At 38.9% G+C, this 27,283-nt stretch overlaps 1 protein-coding gene across 1 annotated transcript in view; it reads right to left on the bottom strand.

Annotated features, from left to right (window-relative positions):
* The window catches only part of thsd7ba (thrombospondin, type I, domain containing 7Ba), a 195,366-nt gene that overhangs the window by 52,239 nt on the left and 115,844 nt on the right, over nt 1-27,283 (bottom strand). Inside the window, exons 11-15 of the mRNA XM_059342920.1 lie at nt 20,636-20,827; nt 17,910-18,141; nt 11,853-11,968; nt 9,793-9,925; nt 6,422-6,525 (exon numbers count right to left, since the gene is read on the bottom strand). Coding sequence (XP_059198903.1) covers nt 6,422-6,525; nt 9,793-9,925; nt 11,853-11,968; nt 17,910-18,141; nt 20,636-20,827 — 777 coding nt within the window. The remainder of the gene's footprint in view (nt 1-6,421; nt 6,526-9,792; nt 9,926-11,852; nt 11,969-17,909; nt 18,142-20,635; nt 20,828-27,283) is intronic.

Genomic DNA, 27,283 nt, shown 5'->3' with positions numbered 1-27,283 from the left:
ATTTCCAGCTCTACTCAGGGAGGAATAAAACACTTCCAGCTGGTTATGAGCCACAAGTTGGCTGAATTTAGACACAGTGTGTTGTAGTTAGTGTGAAATCCATTGGATCATTGCTCACTCCAAGTTATCAGCTACAACTTTATCAATGCTTCCGGATTGTCGGTTCTGTCTTGTGGAAATTTTCCTTTTGGCGAGGTTAGGATTCCTCTTCTCAAATCTTGTCTTCTTTAGTAACGCCTCTTATCTGTGACCTGCGGCCTGTCAGGTCAGCGTATGTGCCACAACCCTCCCTTCACTTGGTCAGACATTTGCATTCATTCAACATGCAGCCTTGCATCCAACATGGGCCCTACATACACTGGGATGGGAGGAAGCATTGCTTTAAGCCAAAGGCATATTGGCTTTGCAAACCACAAACCAATTGCATGCTTGTGTCTGAATCTTGGCCCCTGACTGTAATCTAAAAGAACACTACTGACCCAATGTATCCACAGCAAAATCACTGGCCCAGCTGGGCTGAACATCCTGGGCTGCTAGTTGAACTGTTTTGTAACTGCTATATGAATGTTTCATCATCACTATTCATCTACCAGCTTCCCAGAGCTGTACAATGTTATAACTAAAGCTTCTGATGTCTAACCAAGTCTCCTGTACAGTAATTCTCCCAGGAAAGCCAACCTGGCAACCAGAAGGATGTTTGCCTCAAGAAAAAAAAAGAAAAAGAAAAAAAAAAAAGAGTTTTCTACAGTGGCTGTGTTAGCTCAGCCGGAGTGTCACTCATGATGCAACAAACAAAAACTACTGTAGGTTTACTTAAAATTAACAATAATATGTGTAAAATAATATGATGAGCCCGACTCTTAGTACAATACACATGATATAACCTCTCCATAGCACTGAAACTGCACTACTCAAAATCACCAACGACCTCCTCCTCGCAGCTGATTCCGGTCTCCTCTCCATCCTCATCCTGCTTGATCTGAGTGCAGCCTTCGACACCATCTCACACACCATCCTCCTTGACAGACTCCTCTCCATAGGCATCACACACACCCCCCTCAGCTGGTTCAAATCCTACATCTCCGGCCGCACACACTTCATCCAACTCAAATCATTCACATCACAACCACTCCAAGTCACCACAGGGGTACCCCAAGGCTCTGTCCTGGGGCCCCCTCTTATTCATCATCTACCTACTCCCCCTTGGTTACATTTTCCGGAAACAACACATCAACTTCCACTGCTATGTGGATGACACCCAGCTCCACATTTCCACTGAACCTGAGTCCACCTTCCCTCCCTCCCAGTCCTGGATTTCATCCAACTTCCTGAAACTGAACAGTAACAGAGCAGAAATTATACTCATTGGCACAAAAACCACCCTATCCAAATCTCCCAGTTTCACAATATCCATAGACAATTCCAACATCTCATCATTCCCCCAGGTAAAGAGTCTGGGTGTCATCCTCGACAGCACACTCTCATACACCTCACACATCAGTCACATAACCCGCTCAGCCTACCTCCATCTCTGCAACATCAACCGCCACCGCCCCTCTCTTACACCCCACACAGCTGCCATCCTGGTCCACAGTCTCATCACTTCCCGACTTGACTACTGCAACTCCCTCCTGTTTGGACTTCCGCAAAAAAACTCTTCACAAACTACAACTGGTACAGAACTCAGCAGCCCGCATCATCACAAGGACCCCATCCAGTCACCACATCACACCAATCCTCCAGCAGCTCCACTGGCTCCCAATCACACACCGCATCCAATACAAGACTCTACTGCTTACCTTCAAGGCCATTCACAAACTCGCCCCTCCATACCTCTCTGACCTCCTCCACACTGCCATACCCACCCGCCCATTCAGATCATCTTCCTCCACCCACCTCTCCGCCCCCCCTGCCCGTCTGGTTACCATGGGAAGCTCTGGAATTCCCTTCCCCCTTCCCTTCGCAACATCACATATCTCAATCAGTTCAAATCACAACTCAAGACATACCTGTCCAGACTCGCTCACTCCATCTGATCCTCCGCACCAACCCCCTCCTTTATTGTAATCTATTTGTAAATGTTTTCTATGATGTTTGAATGTATCCTGTTTTATTTGGTTTGAATGTATTTCTAATCTTATTTTTATTTAACAAATTGTATGATGTTCTGCATTGTTTTATCCATGCTGTAAGGAGACCTATCAAATAAAATGCATTATTATTATTATAAAGTTTCTGATATGAAGCAAACACATCCACTGCCTCATGATGGCGCAAACCAGAATTTCCAAAGCAAATGTAAGTAATCTTATTGCAATATATTTGGATGCAGCACGGATGCAAACAAAGTCAATGGAAACATGTGAATGGGGAACAAATGCAGATGTGCACCGAGCCTCAAGGTGAGCTGAAAATGTAAGTTTAGAGTTATGCTGAATGTAAAACTCCATGAAAGACAGGAGCAGAAAAACAGAGGGTATTGAGGAATATCTCTGGAAACTGATTTTCTTGTAACTCCTGAAATCAGCTTGTCTAAGCTGTGACACACAGCAAATGTCTCAGCAGTCAGATAGCAAACACTCCACTGGCTAGCCAGGAGACTGCCAGAATGAATGCAAATCACTGCTCCCAGGTAGGACTAAGTCTGTATTATGATTTACCATGCAACACTCAAGGAAAGGATCTGTGCGGCTGTGGCTCAGTTGGTTGAGCTTTTGTCCAGTGATCGGAAGGTTGGTGGTTCGAAGTATCCTTGAGCAAGATACTGAACCCCAAATTGCTCCCGATGCTGCATTCATCGGTGTGTGAATGAAGTGGCAGTGGTGGCAGGTGGCACCAGTGTGCCCTGGTAGCCCCTAACACCAGTATGAATGTGTGTGTGAACGGGTGAATGAGCGTAGTGTGTATTGTAAAGCGCTTTGGATAAAATGGCTATGTAAGTGCACCCCATTTATATTGATTTTGATGATTATGTTTGGTAATAAATCACAATTAAATAATTTGTAAATGTATATAAGGAATCTTGTAGTCCTTCACAAATCAGTCGATTCCTCCATGCTGCTGTTGCCCATCTGCTTCAAGGTTGGACGTGTTGTGTGTTCAGCGATGCTCTTCTGCATACCTTGGTTGTAACCAGTGGTTATTTGAGTAACTGTTACCTTCCTATCATCTCCAACCAGTCTGGTCATTCTCCTCTGACCTCTGGCATCAACAAGGTATTTTGGCTCACTGGATATTTTTTCTTTTTCGGACAATTCTCTTTAAACCCCAGAGATAGTTATGTGTGAAAATCCCAGTAGATCAGCAGTTTGTAAATACTCAGAGTTGGTCTGAGTATTTACAAACTGCTGAACCATGCCACATTCAAAGTCACTTAAATCACCTTTCTTCTTCATTCTGATGCTGCTTTAAACTCCAGCAGCTCTTCTTCACCATGTCTACATGCCTAAATGCATTGAGTTGCTGCCACCTGATTAGATCTTTGCATTAACAAGCAGTTACACAGGTGTACCTAATAAAGTGGCCAGTCAGTGTATAATAACCTGCAGTGACGTTTTGTTTTTTATAAACCATCACTAAGGACCAGGAGATGCTCCTCCTACATGAGGTGGTAGGTGTGAAGGCACAACTTTCTTTCTGCACTCAATGTACTATTTATCCATATATAAAAAATATGAAAATGTAAAATGTATAACTTTCTGTTTATAGATTTAGAAATAATTCACCACAGGATGCTTGTGAAGAACAATGCAGAGGAGAAGGTGCTCTATATTCTGCAGTGGAACAGGATGAATATCTGACATGGTAATGCTGCACAACCTGCTTGTTCATATTCAGCTTTTCAATGCAGAGAGATATTTGAAATGGATACCAGCTTCACCCAGGATGTGAATACTGTAACTATCGAGTGCATGCAAATAAAAAAAAAAACAATGTTGAATATTATGAGCAGCATAGGGATTTATGTTAAAGGAAATCTGAATTTTAGACGGCAAAACAAAAGGAAGGGTGTTCTAAAAGGGAAAATAAAAAAATGACGAAAGCACAATGTGTGAATAGATTTCATTATTACACAGAAACAGCAAGAGTAATCACATGAACACAATAAAAAGGAAATAAAGCTGCATCGTTACAGTGATAGTAACTAAATCTGACTGTATTATAGTTTCAGAATGTGGGTGGATGATAGCGTATAAAGAGCTCTCTCAGGGAAACGCAGCATCTTTAAAGGTCCTTGATTAACATAATTGAGAAACTCCTGCTATAACTCGCTATCATTAAATGTTTGATATGCCCTTATCCAATGGTCCCATGCCCCTATTATGGCCATATTCCCAGTTATTGTGTCCTAATTATGCCCAATTGTGACATTTATATATCCTTTTTATTGAATTGGTTTAGCCTGAGTAAAAGTAAATCCTCCACAGATTCTTTGTTGCTTCAAATCTATATTTAAATTCAGTATTTCAACAGACTGCAAATTCCAAACCCATACTTCAGTTTTGAAATGTCACAGGTATTTAACTTAGTCATTTTCTAATCATATTCAAATAGGAAGCTCTAAAGGTCAATGAGGCTTGCTCTTAACCTGGGAACACTACAGACACTTTCCCCATCCTCAACAAAAAGTCAGAGAAATTCACTTGAGAAATGTCACTCATAATTATACTGCCGAGTAAAAGCGAGAGAGCAGAAATGCTAGAAAGTTCTCCAGACACAGTGAGCCATTGAAAACTTCACTGAAATCACATCAGTAAATTAGATAGAAAAGCACGTATCTGGGATTTATTGGGACATTTGCTCTCCTCTAAACGAGTCTGAAATGATCCAATTAACACTCCGGCTCTTTAACGATTTGGGCCAGTGGCAGTCGTTTTCACAACACTCAGAGAAACAGTTAGTCATGAAGGACTGTAAACAACAGGAATCCGCACACTCCAGAAAACACACAACACATTCACACGTTCACCCAACACAATCAATTAGGGGTGGTAATCACAGGGATACAGTACTATACTTGTGAAATGCTGCCGACAGTAATGATTAAATCATAAAACAGGGATGTCTGCAGTGAGAAACAGCAACTACAGCTCATAAATTGTATAACTAAAGAGGAAAATGTATTTTTCATGCAGCTGGAATCTGGTCATGCCCAGCAGTGTTTTTTTTAAGTAAAAAAATGTCCCCAAGTTAAATTGTCAGCAGGAAAGAAAAACCTTTCAGTTTTCTTTAATCATTGCAATACACGGTCGCACAAAAAGTTGAAAGAAAATATGTGTATCTCTTCTCAAAACGTTAATAATCAATCTCTTCCAAACATCACAATGCAAATGAAACAACAGTTAACAGAGGATTGTGTCCTAAAACAGAATTATTCCAACTCTATGGGCGGCCGTGTATGTTACAAACTTTGTATGTATTTTTGTTTTACACTGACTAATGCAAGTGCAGAATAAATGCAGAAATATAAGTGACAATTCACAAAAGCACATCCAGTTCACTCTTGGGCTGTGGGACCAACAGACTTTACAGTGGATGCAGGCATTTGTAGAAATGAAAACATTTGTTAGAAAATGTGTCTAAATGTTTATGGGAACCGAGGTCCACTTAAAACTGTTTACAGATCACAAAGTTTATTTCTGTTAATTAAGAATCATTTGTGTTTATGGCTTTGTTCTTATTGTGTTGCATTATTTACCTTTTAAAACCCACATGCCTGCTGGAGGGTAGGTGTAGAATTAGATCCCAAAAAACATTTTGTTTGTTCTCACTGATGTACTTTAGGTGGTTTTGCTTTTTATAAGGCTCTAAATGATTCTGGTCTAACCCTAACTCTACCCAGCCAGGTGTGTTTTTAAGACGTTAATGGGTTGTGTTCTGTGACAGTTTATTTTCATTGTTCGTTTGCGGACTATTAACTACAGAACTCTCCCAAAGTCAGACTTTATGACAGCAGGATCTCAGGCCATGAAGCACTTATCCATCATTCCATCAAAAAGCCTCTATCTGAAGGGCAACGTTGTATGAGCCAAACCAGTTTTTAAACTTTATTGTGTGAGTCCATCCACATGTCTGTAGGTAATGTGTGTGTGTAACAAGGCTGATTGTTTCTTCCAACCTGCTGCTGAGATGTGCTTGTGGCCATCTGACCGGCTGCATTCATTAATAAGAGACCAGTCCTGTGATGAGATCATCAAGACAACAGACGGAAAGGTTCATCTCGTTACAGTCTCTGGACAAATTGCTGCCGTCTTTTATGTTTCCATCACTTGCTTGTTAAAGGAGCGGTTCTGAAAGGGCTATTAGGTGTCATTAAATAAGGATAGTAAATAGATGGAGTAGCAACGCTTTAAATGGTGATATCTCAGCAGCTGACAAGTGTAGAGAATATAATAGGTCAAGAAAGAGAGAAAACACTCGCCTCTTGTTTCCAAGCCCTTTCCACAGGCTTCTCCTGGTACAGATAATCCACGACGAACAGAATCTGGAACCAAAGTGCAGCTGTGCCACTTGTGAGCCCTCCAACTGCGTGGAAACAAAGACACACAGATCAAGTTTTCCACCCCGATTCATGTCATTTAATATTAAGTATCTGCTAATATTGAGTCCTGATCCAATACTTATATTTTCCTGCTTTATACAGCCACACTTCAATAGAAAAAGTGTGAACCCCTTAAAATTACCTAGTTTTCTGCATTAATTTGTCATAAAATGTGATCTGATCTGCATCAAGTATAGACAAACACAATGTGCTTAACCATAATACAACACAAACAAATATAATATTTCATGTCCTTACTGAACACATCCATTAAACATTCATAGTGCTGGTGGAAAAAATAAGTTAAACCTTAGATTTAATAACTGGTCGAACCTTATTTAGCAGCAATAACCTCAACCAAGTGCTTCCGGTCACTGCTGATCAGACCTGCACAACGTCCATATATACAACAGCCATATTCTTTGGATGTCAGGTATGAATGGCTGTGTTCAATAAAGACATTAAATATTATAATTGCTTGTGTGGTATTAGGTTAAGCGCATTGTGTTTATCTACACTTAGATCAGATCACATTTTATGACAAATTAAAGCAGAAAACCAGGTTATTTAAAAGGGTTCACATACTTTTTCTTGCCATTGTATTAAAATCAATTTTAATAAACTGTATATGCTTGACAGCTGAATAGCTCTGCTTTGCATTATAAAAAGGTTGCCTGCATGCGAGCTGTTCCTTAATGTTTAATTTTACTATTATTATACTACTACCTTTCATACTCCATTTTTTCTTTTTTACAAAATAGCAAACTATAAATAACAAATACTCTTTTTGGCCTTGTCAGTGTGTCAAGGGGATTTGTCTCTCCTGTCCTTCTGTGTCTTTTGCTTCGGTTCAGTTACCTGAATAAACTGTATCCCACTGAGGGTTTTTTTTATCGTCTGTATATCTCTAGGACAAATTACAAATACTCTTATTGGCTCTTTGCTCACAAGACTGCCCCGCTGTCTGATTCTCCTCTGAGCCCAAGCAGGGCTGGGGCCTTACATACATTAGGTAAATAACATAAATAAACAGTCTCATGCTGCGTTTGGCTGTCGTTGGTTCCATGTGGTGTTCAGACACCTCGGCCCCTGCTCTTACACACACACACACACACACACACACACACACAGCTCAGTGGAGGGGAGAAAAGGGTGTGGAGGAGTTGAGAGGGGTAGTGGTGCATTTGAAGGTAAAACTATCTTCGTGACAGCTGACAAAGGAACGTATGGGCTCAATAGACGATAATGATCAGCTAAAAATGGTAATAACTGCCCTTAAACAGAGTCTTTGAGATCATATCGGGACATCCCTAATAATATAGAGCAGTAACTGTGAAATGTTGGTAAATCATTTGCTTGACTTAAACATTGAGGTGGACACTGATGCCCTATAGTTTGTTTGTTCCTCCTTTTCACATGTTTGTTGGTAAATTACAAACATTCCTTGTATAACACAAGTTAACCTTAAAATGGTCTCAGTTGCCTCATGATTAAAGTTGAAAAATTCAGTTCCCTTTAGACGCTCAAACTTCTATTAACCTGATTTATGCAACATTTAGATGGATTCTGTGCTAACTGGATAATGCTATCATTTGGAGATAGCGAGAGTCTCCCTGTCTATTGAAAACCATGTATCCCTAGATGTGTTGATTTTAATGTTTGTGATAAACTGAAGGATGAAGTCCTCTTTCATGTGGTAAGAAATTTTTCTTCATCTCAAGTTAAATAAACCCTCTGAAAGCTGAAAGCAGAATATTTTTTATGACACCATAAAAAGGTTGACTTTTTGTGATTCTCATGGTGCATCAACACACCAACAGATGATCTTATAGACATGATGCTCCGCTGAAGATTAAACCACCCAACAGTATATAAAATGAGCACAACCTTAAACATCGAAAGCAATAAAATGCAACATACACATTAATGCAGCAGCAGTATTGATCAAAAAACACCATATATAGTAAGCACTGACAGTTTACTGCACTGAGTACTTTTATTTTCATTTTGCTGATAAGGCTTATATACTTTTACCCGGTTTTTGGTGCAGGACTTTTACTAGCATATCCAAATTTTTGGACAAAAAATGCCATAAAACTGAATACTACTGCTGATAAAAATATTTCACTTCATATTGCACTCTTTTTGTGCTGTACTAGGCCTGCCAACTACGTATTACTTTTCTATTGATATCTAAAGCTGTCACACACTGTAGCGTATGCCAAAGATGACAGGCAGCTTCTCCCACCAAGTGATACTTAAGCAGACCTAAATTCTATAAATAAATGTTGTGAAAACTTTAGTTTAAATTGCCATATACTTTGTCCAACTGACAGAGTTCTGAATATGTCTCTCATATCAGACTCTTGTTAAGATTTATCTTTTTTATGGACCAATATGCCACATACATAATGCTCTGTTGCTTCATCCTGCAATGGTTTGCAACTACAGTATAACCCCTATATTGCAATAATTATTATAACTGTCAGAGAACAACTTTCTTGTTAGGTGTGATTCAGAAATATTCCTAGGATGAATATTTATCTATTAATTAATGTGCAAATGGCTACATTTTAATCCAATTTTGCTATTTTTTTCTGCTGCTGTACAGTTTATCTCATTCAGTAGAAAAATGTAGTCATGTTTAACGATAGTAACATTACACTGCAAGTGACTTTAGAGTATGTGTAAAATGTCATGACATCTGGTGTTAATTCCAAATGAAAAAAGCAGACCTAAATTCTATATAAAAATGTAGTGAAAACTTTTTTTTATGGACCAATATGCTACAAACATATGCTCTATTGCGTCCTCCTACTATGGTTTGCAACTACAGTATAACCTCTATATTGCAATAATTACTATAAATGTCAGAGAACTTTCTTGTTGGGTTTGACTCCCTAAATGAATGTTTATTCATTAATTAATGAACAAATGACTACATCTTCATCCAATGTTGCTCTTTTTTCTGCTGCTGTATAGTTTGTCTCATTGAGCACAAAAATGTAGTCATGTTTAAGAATAGTAACATTACACTGTAAGGTTTACAATTTACACTGGGGACTATGTGTAAAATGTCACGTTATCTGGTGTTAATCCCAGATGAAAAAAAGCACACCTTGAGTACTTTAAAACAATAACACACCGTTAGGTGGCACTTAGATGTTCTTCCCACCCTGTGCTATTACACAGCAGATGCTCTTGAGCTTGTTAAGAAAAGAAAGATGTTTGGTTATAAATTGTGTTTTTACCTAAACACTGGACACACAGGAAGTGATTCACACTCTCTCTCTTCATACAGTGTGTCAGGACACTCTTGACCTCCATTAGCAGACCTCTGAATGATGGTTCTGTATCGAGACTGTGTGGCGTCCGTGGTGTTTTCTGTTGAATAGAAGACACAATGTTGACAAAGAAGCTGCGTTCAGTGGGAGATCAGTTGCACATTTGTATTTAAAGTGAATGTTTTCAAGGAGGAAGGGAGAGTAAAATGACCCTGAGACAAACGGCCGACATTTAATGTCTGGGACACCAAACAAATGACAACACAATATCACCAGTGCAGTCTAATATCTCCAAGTTATCTGATCCTGATTAGCTTGTGCCCTTGTGGCTGTGATGTCCTCCACTTCACTGCAGACTGGTTTCGGACACTCCACACTGTAATGGCTTCATTTGGCTCACGCTCTAAGGCTCATTACACAACACTAATTACTAAACATTGAAAATGGTGCAATTAAGAAAGTGATTACATCATCAGCGGACCCAATGGACTACAGCATATTTACAGAGACGAGATGCCTGCTCAATTCTTTAGAAAACAATTACACACTTTTTGATTTCCAAGATACTTACAGTACACATATTGAAACCCATTAAAATTCCATTTTCCTCTTGATGTGTCAGCTTAATGTAATGGACACTTAACACTGTCATTTATACTTAAATATAATCATTGAATACACTAGAGACATTAAGGGAGAGTATTTATATGGCAACATTTTAAACAAGTTTTATACCTTGTGAGGCTCTCCTTTCTCTCCTTTTGTTTCTTTACACAGTTAAATGGCATATTGTGCAAAGCTGCAACTAACTATTATTTTAAGTGAATTGGGTAAAAAGGTTCACAAATTCAGTGTATGTTAATTATTTGCATCAAGGCTATTCTTTTTTGTATTACACGTTTTCTGAAATGTTATATTAAAATATGCAAATACATTATCTTATATAGTATGTGCTCATTTGCATATGGCTTTAGAACATACAGTGCATTTGTACATTAGTTCAGCCAGGTTCAAATTCTTATATTCTTCTCTTTATATCAGAGTCAAAGGTTTTAGCAGAGGGATTGTGGATATCTCTTTTTATCACTCCATAAATCAGAAATACTGTCAACAGCCGTATAAAAAAAGTCAATGTTTGTGAAGCCTTTAGGAATAAAATGTTATATAAATGAGTATAAATGAGATATGAACAAACCCCACTGCAAAACCTCCAGAAAATACTAGATAGGAAAGACACTGGGAAGTTTGGTGTATGTCAGTGATACTGAAGTGGAGAAAAAAATTATTTTGAGGAAACAGCCTTTAAAAGATAAGTATTGTAAAAGTCCAAATACTTTGCAAGATACTACCATTGAATAGGTTAAAACAAGACTAATAGATATCACCATGAAACTTCATCTGTTAATAACTTACATTAAGACAACTATTTTTTGCATTACATGTTTTCTGAAATGTTGTGATTAAACATGCAAATGAGGCATTATCTGATGCAGACTTTATTCAATTTAGGATAAATCTACAGATTCAACAGAACAAAGTGCGGTAAAATAAAAACCTAATTTGTATTTTGGAGTTGTTCTTTCCACTAGTCTGAAAGAAGACATGCAATGGAAGGGAAGTAGCCCAAAATGTCAAAACTGACCAGTGCATGAAAAATAACGTTATTTCCCATACTGTCTTGCCTTAATCTGCTTATTATTTTTTTCTTAGTGTATCAATCAATCATTTGATCTTTGAAATATTAGAAAAAGAGTTTACACAAATGCAAGTTGACATATTTAAATAGCTTTTTTGTAGGTGCCAATAATCAAAACTTTGAGATTTTTTCAGTTTATTATAATAGAAAAACAGTAAATTAGTAATTTTTGCAGTAGATAGGACAACACAAGCATAAGTGTAAATGACTTGAAAATAAATAGTATGATAACAAAATATGTAATGTGTGCTATTAAATTTTCTCAAAGCTTGTGGAGCTATTAGAGAGGCATCACTAAAGGGAGTTATTAGGAATTTATGAGAAGAGTTACCTGGCATACAGGTCGATGGGCAGGCTGTCCATTCACTGAAAGGTGTTACGATGCAGTCTTTCTTGCAGGGAAGCAAACAGGGTTGGAGGGTTTCTGGACGAGCAGAATCTGAACACCTGAACATACAGACAAACAGTGGTCTTAAATTCTCTTTATCCCCTCAGGCGGTGAATGATAAACGTCCTGAGTCTCGCTGTTAACAGGACAGTGCAGTGAAACAACTGCCCTGTCCTTGACATCACACATCTCCCCACTGAAAACATGATGGATTACATGTCCCCCTGCCTACACGCTCAGGAAAAAAGGTGGACAAATATAAAATATTACAGTTTTCTCACACATTCAGTTGTTTCCCAGGGTACAAATATCGCTTGAAAAGAAATGCTATTCAAGCTCATAAAGTGCCTGCAATTTTACGGTTAATAATACAATCACTTTTAAAAACCAATTATCTTTAAAGCTGCACAAATAAATATGTTTTGTATTAACAAATGCTCAGATGTGAGCAATGTGAAAGGGTTGGCTTCTAGTACAAACCAAGAGAATTATCACTCAGCTCTGCAGTTCCTCTCAGCTCTGCACAGAAAATAGTTTAGATTTCTATCCTGCCACTCCATAAGCCTCCACAGCTACAAATGTTTCCACCTTAAAAGCTCCGACAAATCCACTAACAGGTTATCATCAAATGTCTGACAAACAAAGTTAGCAACTGGCTGGTTAAAAAAGGGGAGCGTGTAAAGAGCTCAAAACTTTTTCTTTTTCTGAGGAGTCGGTGGAGACCAAAAAGGATCAGAATGAATCCAAATGAATGCTTAAGTTCCTCCAGTTGTAGTCAAATTTGTTTAATCAGGATAAACCCATTGATGCATCATCTTGTTTTCAAGGGGGTCCTAAAACAAACACCAGTTTTGCTGATATTTCACAATGGACTGTAAGTATCCCAACCATCATGTTCCCATGCAATACTCTGTCCTATTTCCTGAAAAGAGATTCTAGTTCTGGAGTTGATACAAGGTAAATGTCTGCTCATTACTTTTAAAAAGTTAGCAGGAGGCATGTTTATCGACCACCTTAATGAATCCCAAGCGTTTTAAACATCAAGTATTAATTGGAATCTATTCCAATTTATGTGTCTGCTAGATTGGTACATAAATACTTCCAATGCTAACATATATCGGCTTCATGAGGTGATAATATGTAAATACTGAGTTTAGAGCTTGGTCCACTTCCCCCTGGTTGGACAAAAATAATCAATAAATGCAGCTTTAAGAATCATTTATATGCATTAGTAATTAATAACAATATCCTCGATATATAAATACTATATGCTTGTGTTTGTGGAATGGTGCATAATACATACAAGTGATTACAGCTAGTGCATTTCTTACCAGGGCTGTGTAGCTATAAAAGGAGGGGAAACCAGGTGAGTGCATTTATCTCCCCATATACATGTAGAGAGCAGCCACAGAAGTCTTTTGTTGCCACCAAGGAGACATAGTGTTCTAGGAGGAAAAATCAATCAAAGTCCACAGCATGGCTGCTAATTAAACCTGAGAAAAGTGAGGATATGCAAACTGTTTACCAATGAATCACTCCTGCCAAGCCAAGGACACCATTTCCAGGTTTCAGAGAGCACTTGTTCAACTTTTACTAGTTTCTTTGTCTTTATATAAAGAAAATAATCCCGTATTTCCTCTGTATTTAGACAGCTGCACATCTTATGTAACATATCTGTGATGGAGCCTTCGGCTGTGGTAAATGTTGTGTGTTGTGCAACCTTGAAGTGGTGCGGATTAATGCAGCTATGTAAAATCAAATAAGTCATGAGCTTTGATGTCTCCATCAACAGGCAGCCAACACCCCCCCCCCCATCCCCAGCACATGTACACGCACACAAACAGACACACACACACACACACACACAGATACACACACAAAAGCATCCCAATTTTATTTCAGAGTGACTTCCTTTACCCGACAACCAGATCCAGGTCTCACTAGAGACACAGCATGGTGCCACATCCTACCAACTGCAGAAAGCCAGCACGCACAGGAATGAGATCAAAGTATGCCAAAGCATAAGGAGGCAAGATACATAAAACCCTTCCTTCCCCAGCTTTATCCCTCCTCTTCTCTATCCCTCTTTGCAGTGATGCATGCCAGAGGGCATGGCAACGCAGCGGAGCAGCTGGGGGAATATTGTGTAGTTCGCCCAGAATGAGGGAATCAGACTTACAGCCGAGGCCATGGTGTTTCACTGTGACATGGAAGGGAACATTTAACTTCCTTCACACATTATATCATATTTGCAATTATAAGTCATTATTTTAATATAATACCAAGTTAGTTATATACTTAATATTTTATACTTAATGGTATAAACAAGGAGTGTTTATTTATTTGAGAGTTATGTTATAGCAAACTGATGTGGTTTGTCTACTCTGACCAAGCTGCACAAATAAACATGTTTTTATTAACAATAGCTGAAATGTGAGCAATGTGAAAGGGTTGGCTTCGAGTACAAACCAAGAGAATTATCACTCAGCTCTGCAGTTCCTCTCAGCTCTGCACAGAAAATAGTTTAGGATTTCTATCCTGCCACTCTATAAGCCTCCACAGCTACAAATGTTTCCACCTTAAAAGCTCCGACAAATCCACTAACAGTTTATCACCAAATGGCTGACAAACAAAGTTAGCGACTGACTGGTTAAAAAAGGGGAGCGTGTCAAAAGCTTAAGACTTTTTCTGAGGAGTCGGTGGAGACCAAAAAGGATCAGGATGAATCCAAATGAATGCTTAAGTTCCTCCAGTTGTAGTCAAATTCATTGTATCAGGTTAATAGCAAAATAAAATATGACAACTAAATTGTCAACAATTTGGTTTCATAATAATGCCTTTTAAATTCAAATTAAAGTCATTTCTGCTTTCAAGCTCTCTTAAAGATGACAGACATAGAGAGAAGACCCAACATTGTTCTCTCAAGGACTTTCAGAGTGCCTTGCCTTATATATCATCAAGTACACAGAAAAGACAATATGCTGCTGACCTCATGACAAGGTTGAGTCACTTATTCATTCAAGTGCTAATCATGTATCTTAAATCTTCTCAGTACACTTGCCCTTTAATGTTAGCTTGTCAGCTGACTCTCATTTGACTACCTCACTACTTAAACACAGAGAATCACACTGGCCTCAGAAAAACCCATCCAACCATCAATTCTCTTTAACCACTTCTTCGAACTTAGGTTATGGGGGTCTGGAGCTGATCACAGCTGAGAGGCGGGGTACACCTTGGAGAGGTTGCCAGACTATCACCGGGCTGACACACCACCATGCATGTACTCATTCACTCCTATGGGCATTTTAGAGTCACCAATTAAATCCAAGCTGTATGTTTTAGGACTGTTGGAGGAAGCTGGACGACCTAGAGAGTACCCACACTGACATGGGGAGAACATGCTAACTCCACACAGAAGAGCCATACACATGTATAAGTAAACTTCCCACACTGATTAAAATATTTTGTTAAAAATGACCAGAATCTAAAAAGTGTATCGGAAAAATGTGGCTTAAAACTGGTTCAAAAGTCAATTTACAACAACTTCCGGCAGACAAATCTTGATTAAACTTTTGGTTTTCCCTGGGTGACAAAATCGGTGGAAACATTTAGGATTATGAACTTCAAGTAGACAACTATATGGTATATGGTATACTCGATGATACATATAGTACAATAGTACAATGTATTACTTTTTAATGCAGAAAAGTTACACATTATACCTTTAAGTGTAATGAGTGTTTATCTACACAGTGTGTCATAATGTAAAAAGATTACTTTTAACACATATATATAATACAATGTTGGAGGTTACTCCCATTACCACTCCTTCAGTTTGGTATTTTATCCGTGTGACAAAGGAGAGCGGTTATTAAACTCAAAATCAATCTTCTGTGAGGGCTGAGGGCTTTGTACTAATACCAAGAAAGACCCACTAACCTTTCATTGAGCCACTGTGCGCCATGGAGATTACTGCTAAGCATTAAAATGCTTAGATGTTTGCTGACTGAAGTGACCCTTTTTAAGTAGCACAACATCAAATGTATTCAGGGGGCATCTCCTCCTTCAGATGGAAATGATTTAGAAATTTTAAGGACATTCTTTACTTTCAGATGCATTCTTAGATAAACAAAGGGTGAAGCAGGACACATGCTACACCAGTGCATCTGTCTACTGGATACTAACTATATCATACGAGGCTGAAGATGTTGTGCTTAATGTATGCAGTTCTATATGGACAGAGTCAAACCCTGATGATTGATCGTGCCCTACAAACAGCACATTATACAGAGACAACAGTAAGACCTTACTGACAGACAAAATCCAACGAATAGCAACATACAGCGCTATGTATTAGGTGCTGTTCCATTAAATGAACACTCTGCAGTTATATTTGAATAGCAGAGAAGTGATTGACTTCACAGCATACTATAGGTGAGATCTGTTGGTGGAGCACAAATGACAGCTTTCATTAAAGCCTCGGTGGTGGGAGATAGGACATTCATAAGAAAAAAAGCTTTTCCATAATCCACTTTATGGCCCTGTCAATAATATATCGAGCTAAAGAAGGGCAAACTTTGTGAATTATTTATAAATCTATCTTCCTGGTGTGGGCTGTAACATTATTACAGTGACAGCACAAAAGCCCTTAGCAGTGTTTGATATTGTATTGCTGAAAGAGGAGTAGATAATGGTGGAGCATGAGCAAAATGAATCTCAGGTTCACAAGAAAAAAAGCCTAAACACAGGCAGAAAGCACAAAAAGAGCTCAATGTACAAAACTCTGTAAAAACTCAAAGTAGCAGTGTCAGATAGGGACAATATATACCGGCATAATCACTCAAGAATAGACATTTCATAACTCTTGTTTTTAACCATATTCAGAGTAGATAAAACATGTATTGTTGGTGAGCTGGAGCAAGATATTCCTGTCTTTTCTTCAAGACCAAATGTGATATTACTTGAGTGAAAATAAACAAGATACACAGTGACATTTGAAAAACACCTGCTCGGAGTATGCTGTACGGGTTTGCCAGTGAAAAGACGGCACAAAGCAAGCAAGGAAAAGTCAAGTGTTACAGTTATGGTAGCAACATGTAAGTGCATCTGGCTCAACAGCATCCAAAGGTAAACAGGGGAAAGGAAGGAGACAACTTATTGATTCACCTCAGAACAAACTGAAAACATGACTTCAATAACAAGCCCAGTGCATTAAACTGTGAGACCCAGTGCTGCCCTTAAAAACATGTTATTTATGCTACACAAAATCATTGAAAGTCTTAACATGTGTATATGCAGCAGGTTTCATTGGAAAACTGAAACTCGTATTGGAAGTCATCCATATAAAATGAGGTTTTCCTACAACTTGACTGATTTGCCACTTCTGGACTTCCTGCTTCACAGTGAGCCAGATGAAAGTGTAAAAGAGTATAAACTAGATAACCATTTTGTGTGCAGTTTGGTCCATGACTTCAGAACCAATGTAGTATTTAATGAATGCTGTCTTTTCTTTGCCTGAGTGAGTAAATGTGCATGAGATTTACTGTCTTTTATATTGATATTTTTAACTCAAAGATGTACTTTTTCTACCTTAATCGATCCCAGTGGTCTGGGGAAAAAAACGGAATTGTGGCTTTAAAAAACATGCAGAAGTTGTCACAGCACTCTTTAAATTAACGTTACTTGATTCTGCCTCTTCAGACATAGGATGGAGGTCTGCTGCTGTTTGTGAGCTTCCCTTTTTTTTGTTTCTCACCTTTATGTTCTACACTTTTACAGGACTAAAAAGTAGCCCTTGTTTATCTCAATTTGTTGATTAAAACAACTGTAATCAGTCCAAATCATAGCCGTTTGTGCAGTGTTTGTAGTTGCTGGCGATAAAAAAATACCTGCCTCCCATTGCCCACCGCTCATCTGGTGAGAGCTCTGATGTATGATATGCAAAGAAGCCGCTGAAGCAGAAATTACATTTCTACCTTGGAACACACAGGAGATGCGTACCTTTTACTTATGACAGGTCCAACATTCATCTTCACACAACTGACTTTTCGGATCTGAACACCCATAGCACAGGAAGGGGTCCCATTCCTGAAGCTGGTTCCATTGAGGTCCAAAGAGGTTTCCTCAATACAGGGACCCCAGGCTGAGGGCTCCCAGTAGAACATCATACAAGGGTGGTCATTGCAGACTCTCCACTCCTCCAGGGCTGGAGCTGCCGGACACTCTTTCCCTCCTGGTCACCAACACACAGAAAAGAAACAGAGTCAAAGAAGTGAAGGCTGCTGTGTAACTTTTCATTGTGAAGAAAGCTGAGGCAGGATTTGCTGTGTTTATGAGCAAGCTAAAGCTAGTGCTGGTCCAACAAAGCAACAATATTATGCAGAACACATTTGATGTTCAGAATCCAAATACATTTCACATAAAGTAACAAGCTGAAGTTAGCGGCTGGAAGTCAAATGCTAATATTATCATTGACCGCTGGCTGCTTAGCGACAAAACAAATGTTTGCTCGGGTTAGCTGAACAGACACTTTACAAGTTACAAGTTTGAATTACAAAGTAAGAGTCACAGTAAGGTCACTGTAACAGAATTCACAGGCCAGTTCAAACACTGCCCACAGCTGCACCACAACAATCTCTTCCAGTCCCTGCTCCCTTTATCCTGGCTGTCATATATCTAGTCATTATTTGGACACATACTGCACTGTTCTATTTTCAACTTCAATGACAGTGCAACACAGAAAGCAAGAAATCTCAGAAAATGGATGTGTTCACCAGTGTGATGTGACTGTGCAGTAGGCAAAATAATTTAACAGTGCAGCTTTAACATCACCTTTTAAGCAACTTATTTCCGATCTATTTGCAGACATGTGACACCGCCACTTTAATGCGATCATGTAGAGTGCATGTTTGTGCCAAATATGTGATACATTAGCGGATTTTTCCAATGGGAATCAGTAATTGCCATTCAAAGTGTTTTTATACAATGTCATCTTTCAATTTGATGCAATAACTGCATGCGATGTCTATATTTCCATTTACTGTTTGTGTGTTTTTAGTTTTGCTGTATCAGTTTATATTATCTCTTGATCAAATGAAAGTTTGAGTTTGAGTTTGGAGAAGCAGCCATCTACTGTGGGTATTACACTGTCTATGGAAATCTGAACTATCCCTTTTAATAACTGGAACAATAATACAAAGGTAAACATACTGAAAAAACTGCAAATCTCTGCACAGATACTACAAACACATCACAGTGTGTGCTGAGATTTAACTTTATGGGTACTGGGACTACATTGGTCATGATCTGTCCCATCTGCATGGAGGTAAAACAAGGGACAGTTAACTTGAATGAGGATCATAAGCGTCACCTAGAGAGTAGTAAGTGCCCTAAAGTGAACCGTGACTGTCACTGTCACTGAACCACAACTAAGTAAACACCTGCACCTTCCTGTCTGCTTTGCATTCTCTCACTCTCCCATACAGTCACGCAACACACACACGCACAGGCACACGCACACGCACACGAGCGCACACACACACACACACACACACACACACGCACACGCACACACACACACACACACACACACACACACACACACACACACACACACACCTCTGCCAACAAGCAGATATCCAGCAACATGATAATAAACAACACAGTGTGGAACCTGGCTTTAACTGTGCGATTCTTTCATCAGCTGTTATTGCAGATATGCGTTTGGTTACAGGGATTAATGAGTAGTAGCTGACTGCCAAGACTCCGCTGTCTGACTTGAAAACACTTGGAGGACGCAGAAAAACACTGGCCAGAGAAAGAGCCCTTGATAATGGATGGTCAACTCAAATCTCAAATGTTTTTGAGATGAAAAATGTCTGAATAAGACTCTGAAATCTACTGGAATAACAGCCAAAGTTCCACAGCTTTCTCTGTTTTGATTCCCAGTGACAATATTAAAATCATGTACCTTTAATATATTTACTGTACCACAGCAGTTTTTGCAATACATTGTAATTAAATACCACCAAAATAGGATTGCACTCCTGCCAAAATGTGGCACCTACATTACTCATCATGCAACTTGACCAACAGTTCAGTTGGAGATTCAGGTGTGTTATGCTCATAGCAGCTAATGTAGCCACTGGCACCATCATCAGATTCAATTTATCAGATTTCCTGCAGTTCACTTTGGAAGCACAAAATGCTTCCTTCAACTGGTCACATACAGTAAGACTAGCTAAGACCTATAAATAAACTTTAATGCTCAATGTGAAACCTGCTTTGTACATTTTCCATAAATGAGTATTGCCAATATGTTTCCCCAAACCCAGTAAAAGTATTATAAATATTTAATATGTACCTGAGAACTACAACACTGCACTTACAGTCAAATTTATTTCTGTCCTCCAAGCCTCTTGTCGTATTCCCTTGTACATAATTTTCTGTGTTCATACTGCTTAGTATTTAGTCGGCACCCTGTGTGTAACAAAATTACACACTTGATGACAACTGTAATCTAAAGTGTTCCAGCAACGCCTGCTACAAAAAGCCACCGCTCATCAAAGAAGAATCAGTGGAAAAGAAAACATCCTAGTTTTGACAGTTTGTTAGATGGAAATCTGATATCTGGGAAGTTCTGCACAAAAGCACCCCGACAGTAAATAAAGATTCATAAACAGCAGGTGGGAAAACATTCAATGAATCCTGAGGGAACATTGCATTACCTTTCCCCGGGATGGCCAACACAGTGCGAGTGCGGCTCTGTCGACCCTCTGCTGTTTTTGTGGCACAGCTGTGTGAGCATGGTGACCAGGAAGACCAGGGCCCGACCACGCAGTCTGCAGGACAGGCCACCTCGCAGGCCACTTCTGTGGGGGGAGGGTCATCCATGCAGTGGGTGATGGGCACATCGTCTCCTGGGAAAGGCAAGGTTAGACAAGAAAACTGAAATGGAGACGTAAGCTTTAAGGGTTCAACTTAAATCATGAAAAGAGCCAATAAATGTCATACTGTATTTGACAAGAACAGAGAAAGTATAACATTATAACAAGAATTACTATGATTAAAACTTTAGGCAGTTCTGCCTAAGAACTGAAGACTGATTGTTTGTGATCCAAATACGCAAACTACCTCGAGAGTGAGCAGGTTTCCATTCTGATCACACCACGAGGATGTATAAATGCAGTTCACAACTAGAGTACAGCTACTTTGACATGCTCTGCTTGTCTAGTGTTTCAGTTGTTTACCACTTTCTGTCAGGTTAGAGAGGGACGTGTGGTTCTGATAAGGTGTGCAGGTGTGACATGGAAATCGATCACGATGGGATCTCATTGTCGACACCGTTGATGCATGTTGACGCCAGGTGTTAACACATTCAGGCCTAAACTAGACACACTGTGAATATGAACATGTGGTAATGCACATGCATAAGAGGCTTACGTCAATGAAAATGGTAACAAAAAAAATTGTAGTCATGAAAACATAATTGTCATTTGTATTTGAGCAAACTTTGCAAACACAAAGAATGTTGGATCCTTTGGGAGGAACATTTCCTTTTATTCGCACCAAACTTAAGCTCACATTCCTCTTCAGTAAAAAAATATGTCAAACACAAATAGAATTTCATTTTAATTATAAGGCCATCCAATTGGTATTCTGAGCTAGTTTTAAAAGCTATCCTTTAGCCTTCATCTCACAGTCATGCTATGAAATATTTATCAGAACTCCCAGTTACTCTTCTTTCAGGGGTGAAACAGCTACAGGAAAGACAGAGCCTTTTCTCCTTACTGTACTCCCATGATAATGACTCTCTTATTGTGATTAAACACTGAAATTAGTGAAAAATATTCTAGCTGGAAAAAAAAAACACTCATATTTTTTCAGTTGGACCCTGCCCAGAGTAAGCAGAGTGCGGCAGATTTCTTGAAGGTCTCTCTGTCCAAGAGAGAGTCAGAGATCAATTTCAGAAACAGGGATGCCATCCTGGTGTCAAAACAATGCCAGCAGCAGCCGAAGCATTGTTTTTGGATCTACACTTGCACACAGCAGTATCATTAACTTGGTTGAACTCTGCCAGTACATCATGGAATATAGTTTAACAATAACAACCCCAGGGCAGATTTGTCATCAATTTGTCTTTTTTTTTTCTTCTCTGAGCGAATCCTCTTGATGCAGAGGAGGGCAGTGGAGGGAGCAAACGCAGGTATCGCCTCATCAGATAGATGTGAAAGACTCCCGAGGGCTATTGAAAACCCTTCGTCCATAAAGTCAAAGGTTCAGAAATCTCAAGCCATCAAAGTAGCTTTTGAGTATACAGCAGGAGATGTTAGTCTTCTTGAGGACTTAGTTTAGTCCCACAGGCTGCTATACAGCATGCAATGTATTATTCTTTGTATTAGACAAGTGGACATGAGATGAGGGGTTTTTGTAGTTTAAGCAAACAAAATAAACTTCTTATGCATTTGGTGGATACCTAATCTTGATGTTATCACACTATGGAATGGGTGTTTATAAGTGCCTACCGTCCCATACATATGGGCAAGTAGAGGCCTACTATACAGTAAAAATACATTCCAAAATACATTAGAAAAGTGCAGCAAAAACAAAACAAAACAATACAGCTTTAACCAGTATCATTACAATCAATGATACTGGTTAAACCTGTATTGTTTTGTTTTGTTTTTTTTGTATTTTATTCGTTTTCTGATCAAATGCATTTGACCAATTATTCCTAAACATTTAATCCAAATGTCTATAATTCAATGGTTTGATTCTACAGACTGTCTTTTAAATTTGTGCTGCATTTTGTAATGAACTTTTGTGCTGCACTTTTCTAATGTATTTTGGAATGTATTTTTACTGTTAAAGTTGTTGTAGGACTGTTGAGTATTACTTGTTGGAATGTGGACCCCAGGAAGACTAGCGAAATGCCACGGCACAAGCTAATGGGGATCCTTTAATAAAAACATAAAAACACAAAACATACTATACCCTTATGTAAGTTGTTATCAGCCCATTCAATGGCCTGCTTCACCTTCTAGTCGGTCCAGTATGTTGTTATCAGCCCGGTCATTACTTTTCATTACTTTCAGTTTCCTTAGGGTTTAGGCAACAAAAATGCCACACACTGGTTTGATTTAGACTACACAAAGACTTCTCTTAAGTTGGGGCAAAAAAGGTCCTGGTTAGGCATTATAAAAAACATAGTTGAAAAAGTAAAATAAATGCAAGCAAATGCCAAAAGTGAAGTAGTTAGGAGGACAATGTTAATACTTGAAGTCACAGATACCTTGGTTATGTAAAAATGTGATAGACCAATTTTCAGTGTTCGTGTTTTGCTTTCACACGGCAACAAATGCCGGTCTCCTGGCTGAAAGTGGGATTGTTTGACACATCCATCGACCAAAATTGCATCTTTTCATGCTTTATACTATGTTCCTTTGCTTTCACACTCTGTAGCGTCACTTTCACCTTTGTTTATAATTACTACAGGCAATAGAGTACACATTAATATAGCAGCCCATTTATTAACCTCATAACAACCTACTGCACCTAGTCGGCGGTAGAGCAGGCCCCTACCGCCCATACTCGTACTTAATTGCTGATAAACTCTTAGCCAATTGTTGTTATCAGACTGTTGGATATTGTGGAAGTGATACTTTTTCACCCACAGCAAGGACATGCATGGGATTATGATGAAGTTAATGTTAAAAGTATAGTAAATTTACTTTTAAACTTAAAAAAAATAGAAAAAGAAAATTACTTCTGGGCGACTAAGAATAATATTCATAATTACATATCTCCAACTGCATCCACAGAGCAAAGATCTGGAGGCTGCAGCACTTGAATAGGAAGTGTACAGATACTTTACATAATTGTTTTGAACTGGCAGTGGAATTTTAAGCTGTGATAAGTATATTGTCTTAGCCCAGCATGGCACCTATCCAGGTAATTATTTCAGGCTTCTCTGCTTTATACAAAGTGAGCATAAAATGAAAGACCGGAAGGACGATATATTCTTTAACTCAAGCTCTAGGACTCACACTCAGAGGGACAGACACTGAGCATCGAATCTTTACCATCTATGTGATTTCACTTTAACTGTTGTGGAGATGAGAGACTTATTTTGCACTTGGAGTTTGAAAATGGACAATGAGATACAGCAAGATAATGTTTAAAAACTTTAAATGGAAACTGCCAAGAAGAAAGTTTTACTTAACTTAAGGAAACATTTATTATTTGTATTAGTTACTACAGAGATTGTTTTCAGCCCAAAATAGTCAAAGTTTTAGCCTTACTGTATATTTTATTATATAATAATACCTATAGCAACCTTTCAACAATTACACATTGCACATTGTTAATCCATGAAAAGGTTTGTAAAGGTAGCATTCCCTTTTGTTTACAACATTCAAACTGTCAAATCAATGTCATTCAACAGCACAGTGCTGTGGCCCTGAAGTATACAGCACAATGCCATAAAACAAAATAAGAAACACAATAACAGTTCAGAAAACATTTCATGGCCCAACCCAAAACAAACCATAGAGTAAAATACCTCTAAAAAACACACATTTGTTAAAAACAACAACAACAATATGGCTTACACACAGAGACATTAACAAAACAGAAAAAAGAAAAAATGCAATGACATTTTAGTACATTGGAAAATAGCATGTGCCAATATGTACTCTGTACCTCATGCTGACACTTCAGGAAACATCAAGTCCTATTTTTCAATAATAGAATGCACTATACACTACATGGGCTGCAAATTAAATTCCATTTCAATTATTTTCATTACAAGTGTGCATGCAGTACGAAACAATAGTAGTCTACTAAACAATAGCAGTCTACTAAACAATAGCTTCATTGGTTAGTATTCTTTCACCCACCTGGGAAGCCACTGTCACTCATTACTCTCACATACTGAGGCTTTATAAAACTGTCAGAACACAAATAGATCCTATGTTCAGTTAACCCTATCATCTTTACAAAAATAAATTAGGCTATTAAGACACATTTGCAGTTAAAACATTCAGATTTCCCGACAAATGTACAGAGGAATGTGCAAGTATATAATGTATGTAAAACACAGCAGATTTCTTTGTGCTCTAGGCATATTATTTTAATTGTTTAGATGTATTATTTCCAACAGTGGAAAATCAGTAATTATCAAACAATTGTTCTGCTTGAAAATCACAAAGGACTAATCAATAAGTTAGCAAACAAAACTAACAGACTCGCAACGCTTTGCCTGGAAACACTGCCTAAAGAAAAAATGGTATGATAACATGAATCCAAATATACAACTTGTGTATGTGTGTATGTGTGAGTATGTATGTGTGAGACTACGTGTGTGTGTGTGTGTGGGGGGGGGGGGGTGCTCTGCAAATAGATGACTGCCCTAGGGGTCCTTTTGCATTATTAATACAGGGATCTGTAGTTGGGGCTCTTACTCAGATATAATACCACTGCCTCCTGCATGCAATTTCAACATGATTTCTATTCTGCTCGCCCACCCACCAATTAATCTTCTTCATTGTTATTATTCAGGTAAATGTAGAAAAAAAAAACGACAAGTCCTCGCCTTTGCTTAAAAGTTAATAATCACATCCACTCTGCGCGGGCAGCTTTTAAGACAAAGCTGGCGGGCAAAAGCAACAAGGCAAATTGGACAAAATCACTGTGAACATCAAAGTGGGCCCTGACAAACTAGCCTGGGTCACTAATTAATGTTTTTGCTGTATTCGCCTGTCAATCATGTAACTCTGGAATTCCATTATTTGCGACAGTCTCACAGCCAGGTTTCGGGCTGAATATTTTTGACCGGTTGAAAAGAGGCAGTTGAGGCTGCTGGTAACCACACTGTGGAGTTATTGTTGCTGGGCTCAGAAATGTCAGCCAACGTGCATCTATCAGAGATTCAATCTGGTGTGTCAGCTGTCAATCACCGGTGCACCCAGAATGTTTGAGTCAGCGTGGCCTGTGGTTGGCGGTTAGTTTGGGAAATGGGACTGACTACTCTGGCGTGAGCGGTGGCTGTGCAGAGAGTGGGAGCTGTGGGAGCTGTCAAAACAACTTTACCAAGCCTGGGGCAAAAAGCCAGTGGGTTAGGCTAACACAGCACTTTTTTACTTTGCCGTAGTTTACAGCCCAATAAAGTGATAGTGTAATACAAGAAGTGTCCATTAGCCTTCCTGTATGACGCTGTATTATTTTGACTGAGTTTGCAACAATTAAAGAAGTACTTCCCTCCAGTTTAAAACTGCTGCAAGTAACTTCTTGTTCATGTCGCTAACATTACCTGTCTGGAAGAGATAAAGGCGTGGATGGAGCATAACTTCCTTTAACTCAACAGCTCAAAAACAGAAACCATTATGATCGGCACTCCTCATCAGACCAAGTCATCATTCATAACAAGCATCACTTTCTCTGGCCACAACGTTCCCCTCTCTTCCTCCTCAATTACCAACCTTGGAGTAAAAATGGACCCTCAACTCACCTTTGAGTCACACATCAATCACCTCTGCAAGACCGCCTTTTTTCACCTTCGTAACATTGCCAGACTCCCCCCCATTCTCTCCCTCCCAGATGCTGAAAAGCTGGTCCACGCCTTCATCTCCTCCAGACTGGATTACTGTAATGCACTTCTCATCGGGATCCCTAGCAAGAGTCTGCAGAGGCTTCAATACATCCAGAACTCTATATAAGGTTTCCCTCCTCAATCATCAATGCATGTACGGAAATGCCCACTCATATCTCAAAGAACTACTCACCCCACAAAACACAACAAGCTCCCTCCAATCCACCCACTCAAACCGCCTCCACATCCCCAGAACCAGACTCAGCACCATGGGAGACAGACAGGCTTTCTGTGCTGCTGCCCCACGGCTGTAGAACGCCCTTCCTGACACCCGGAGGGACCCACAGCCCATAGACACTTAAAAAAGGACTAAAAACTTTCCTTTTTAGCAAAACCTTTGGTTCCTCCCATCTAGATGGTTTTTAGATTATGCATGTATGTATGTATGTATAATTTTTCTTCTGTTTTTAGCTGTTTTTTTCCTTTTTATCCTGTTTTTTTCCTTTTTATAATTAGACTGTTATGCTTTTAACCTGTAGCACTGAGATTTCCTCTAATGTAAAGTGCATTACAAATAAAAGGTATTATTATTATTATTATTATTATTATTGCAAGGATGATAATTGTGTTTTTCAAAGTTGCACATAATGTGGTTATGATAAGACACGTGGCGTCATCCTAATTGGATATAACAACCTCTGCTGTCACCATAAGACCTGCCTTATGTCACTCAGTCAAGTTAACAGACAAATAAAATGATCATGAAGAGAGAATTATCCATAGCAAA

Source organism: Centropristis striata, chromosome 10 (assembly GCF_030273125.1).
Source record: "Centropristis striata isolate RG_2023a ecotype Rhode Island chromosome 10, C.striata_1.0, whole genome shotgun sequence".
Lineage (NCBI taxonomy): Eukaryota > Metazoa > Chordata > Actinopteri > Perciformes > Serranidae > Centropristis > Centropristis striata.
This window is presented reverse-complemented; position numbering and strand designations above follow the sequence as displayed.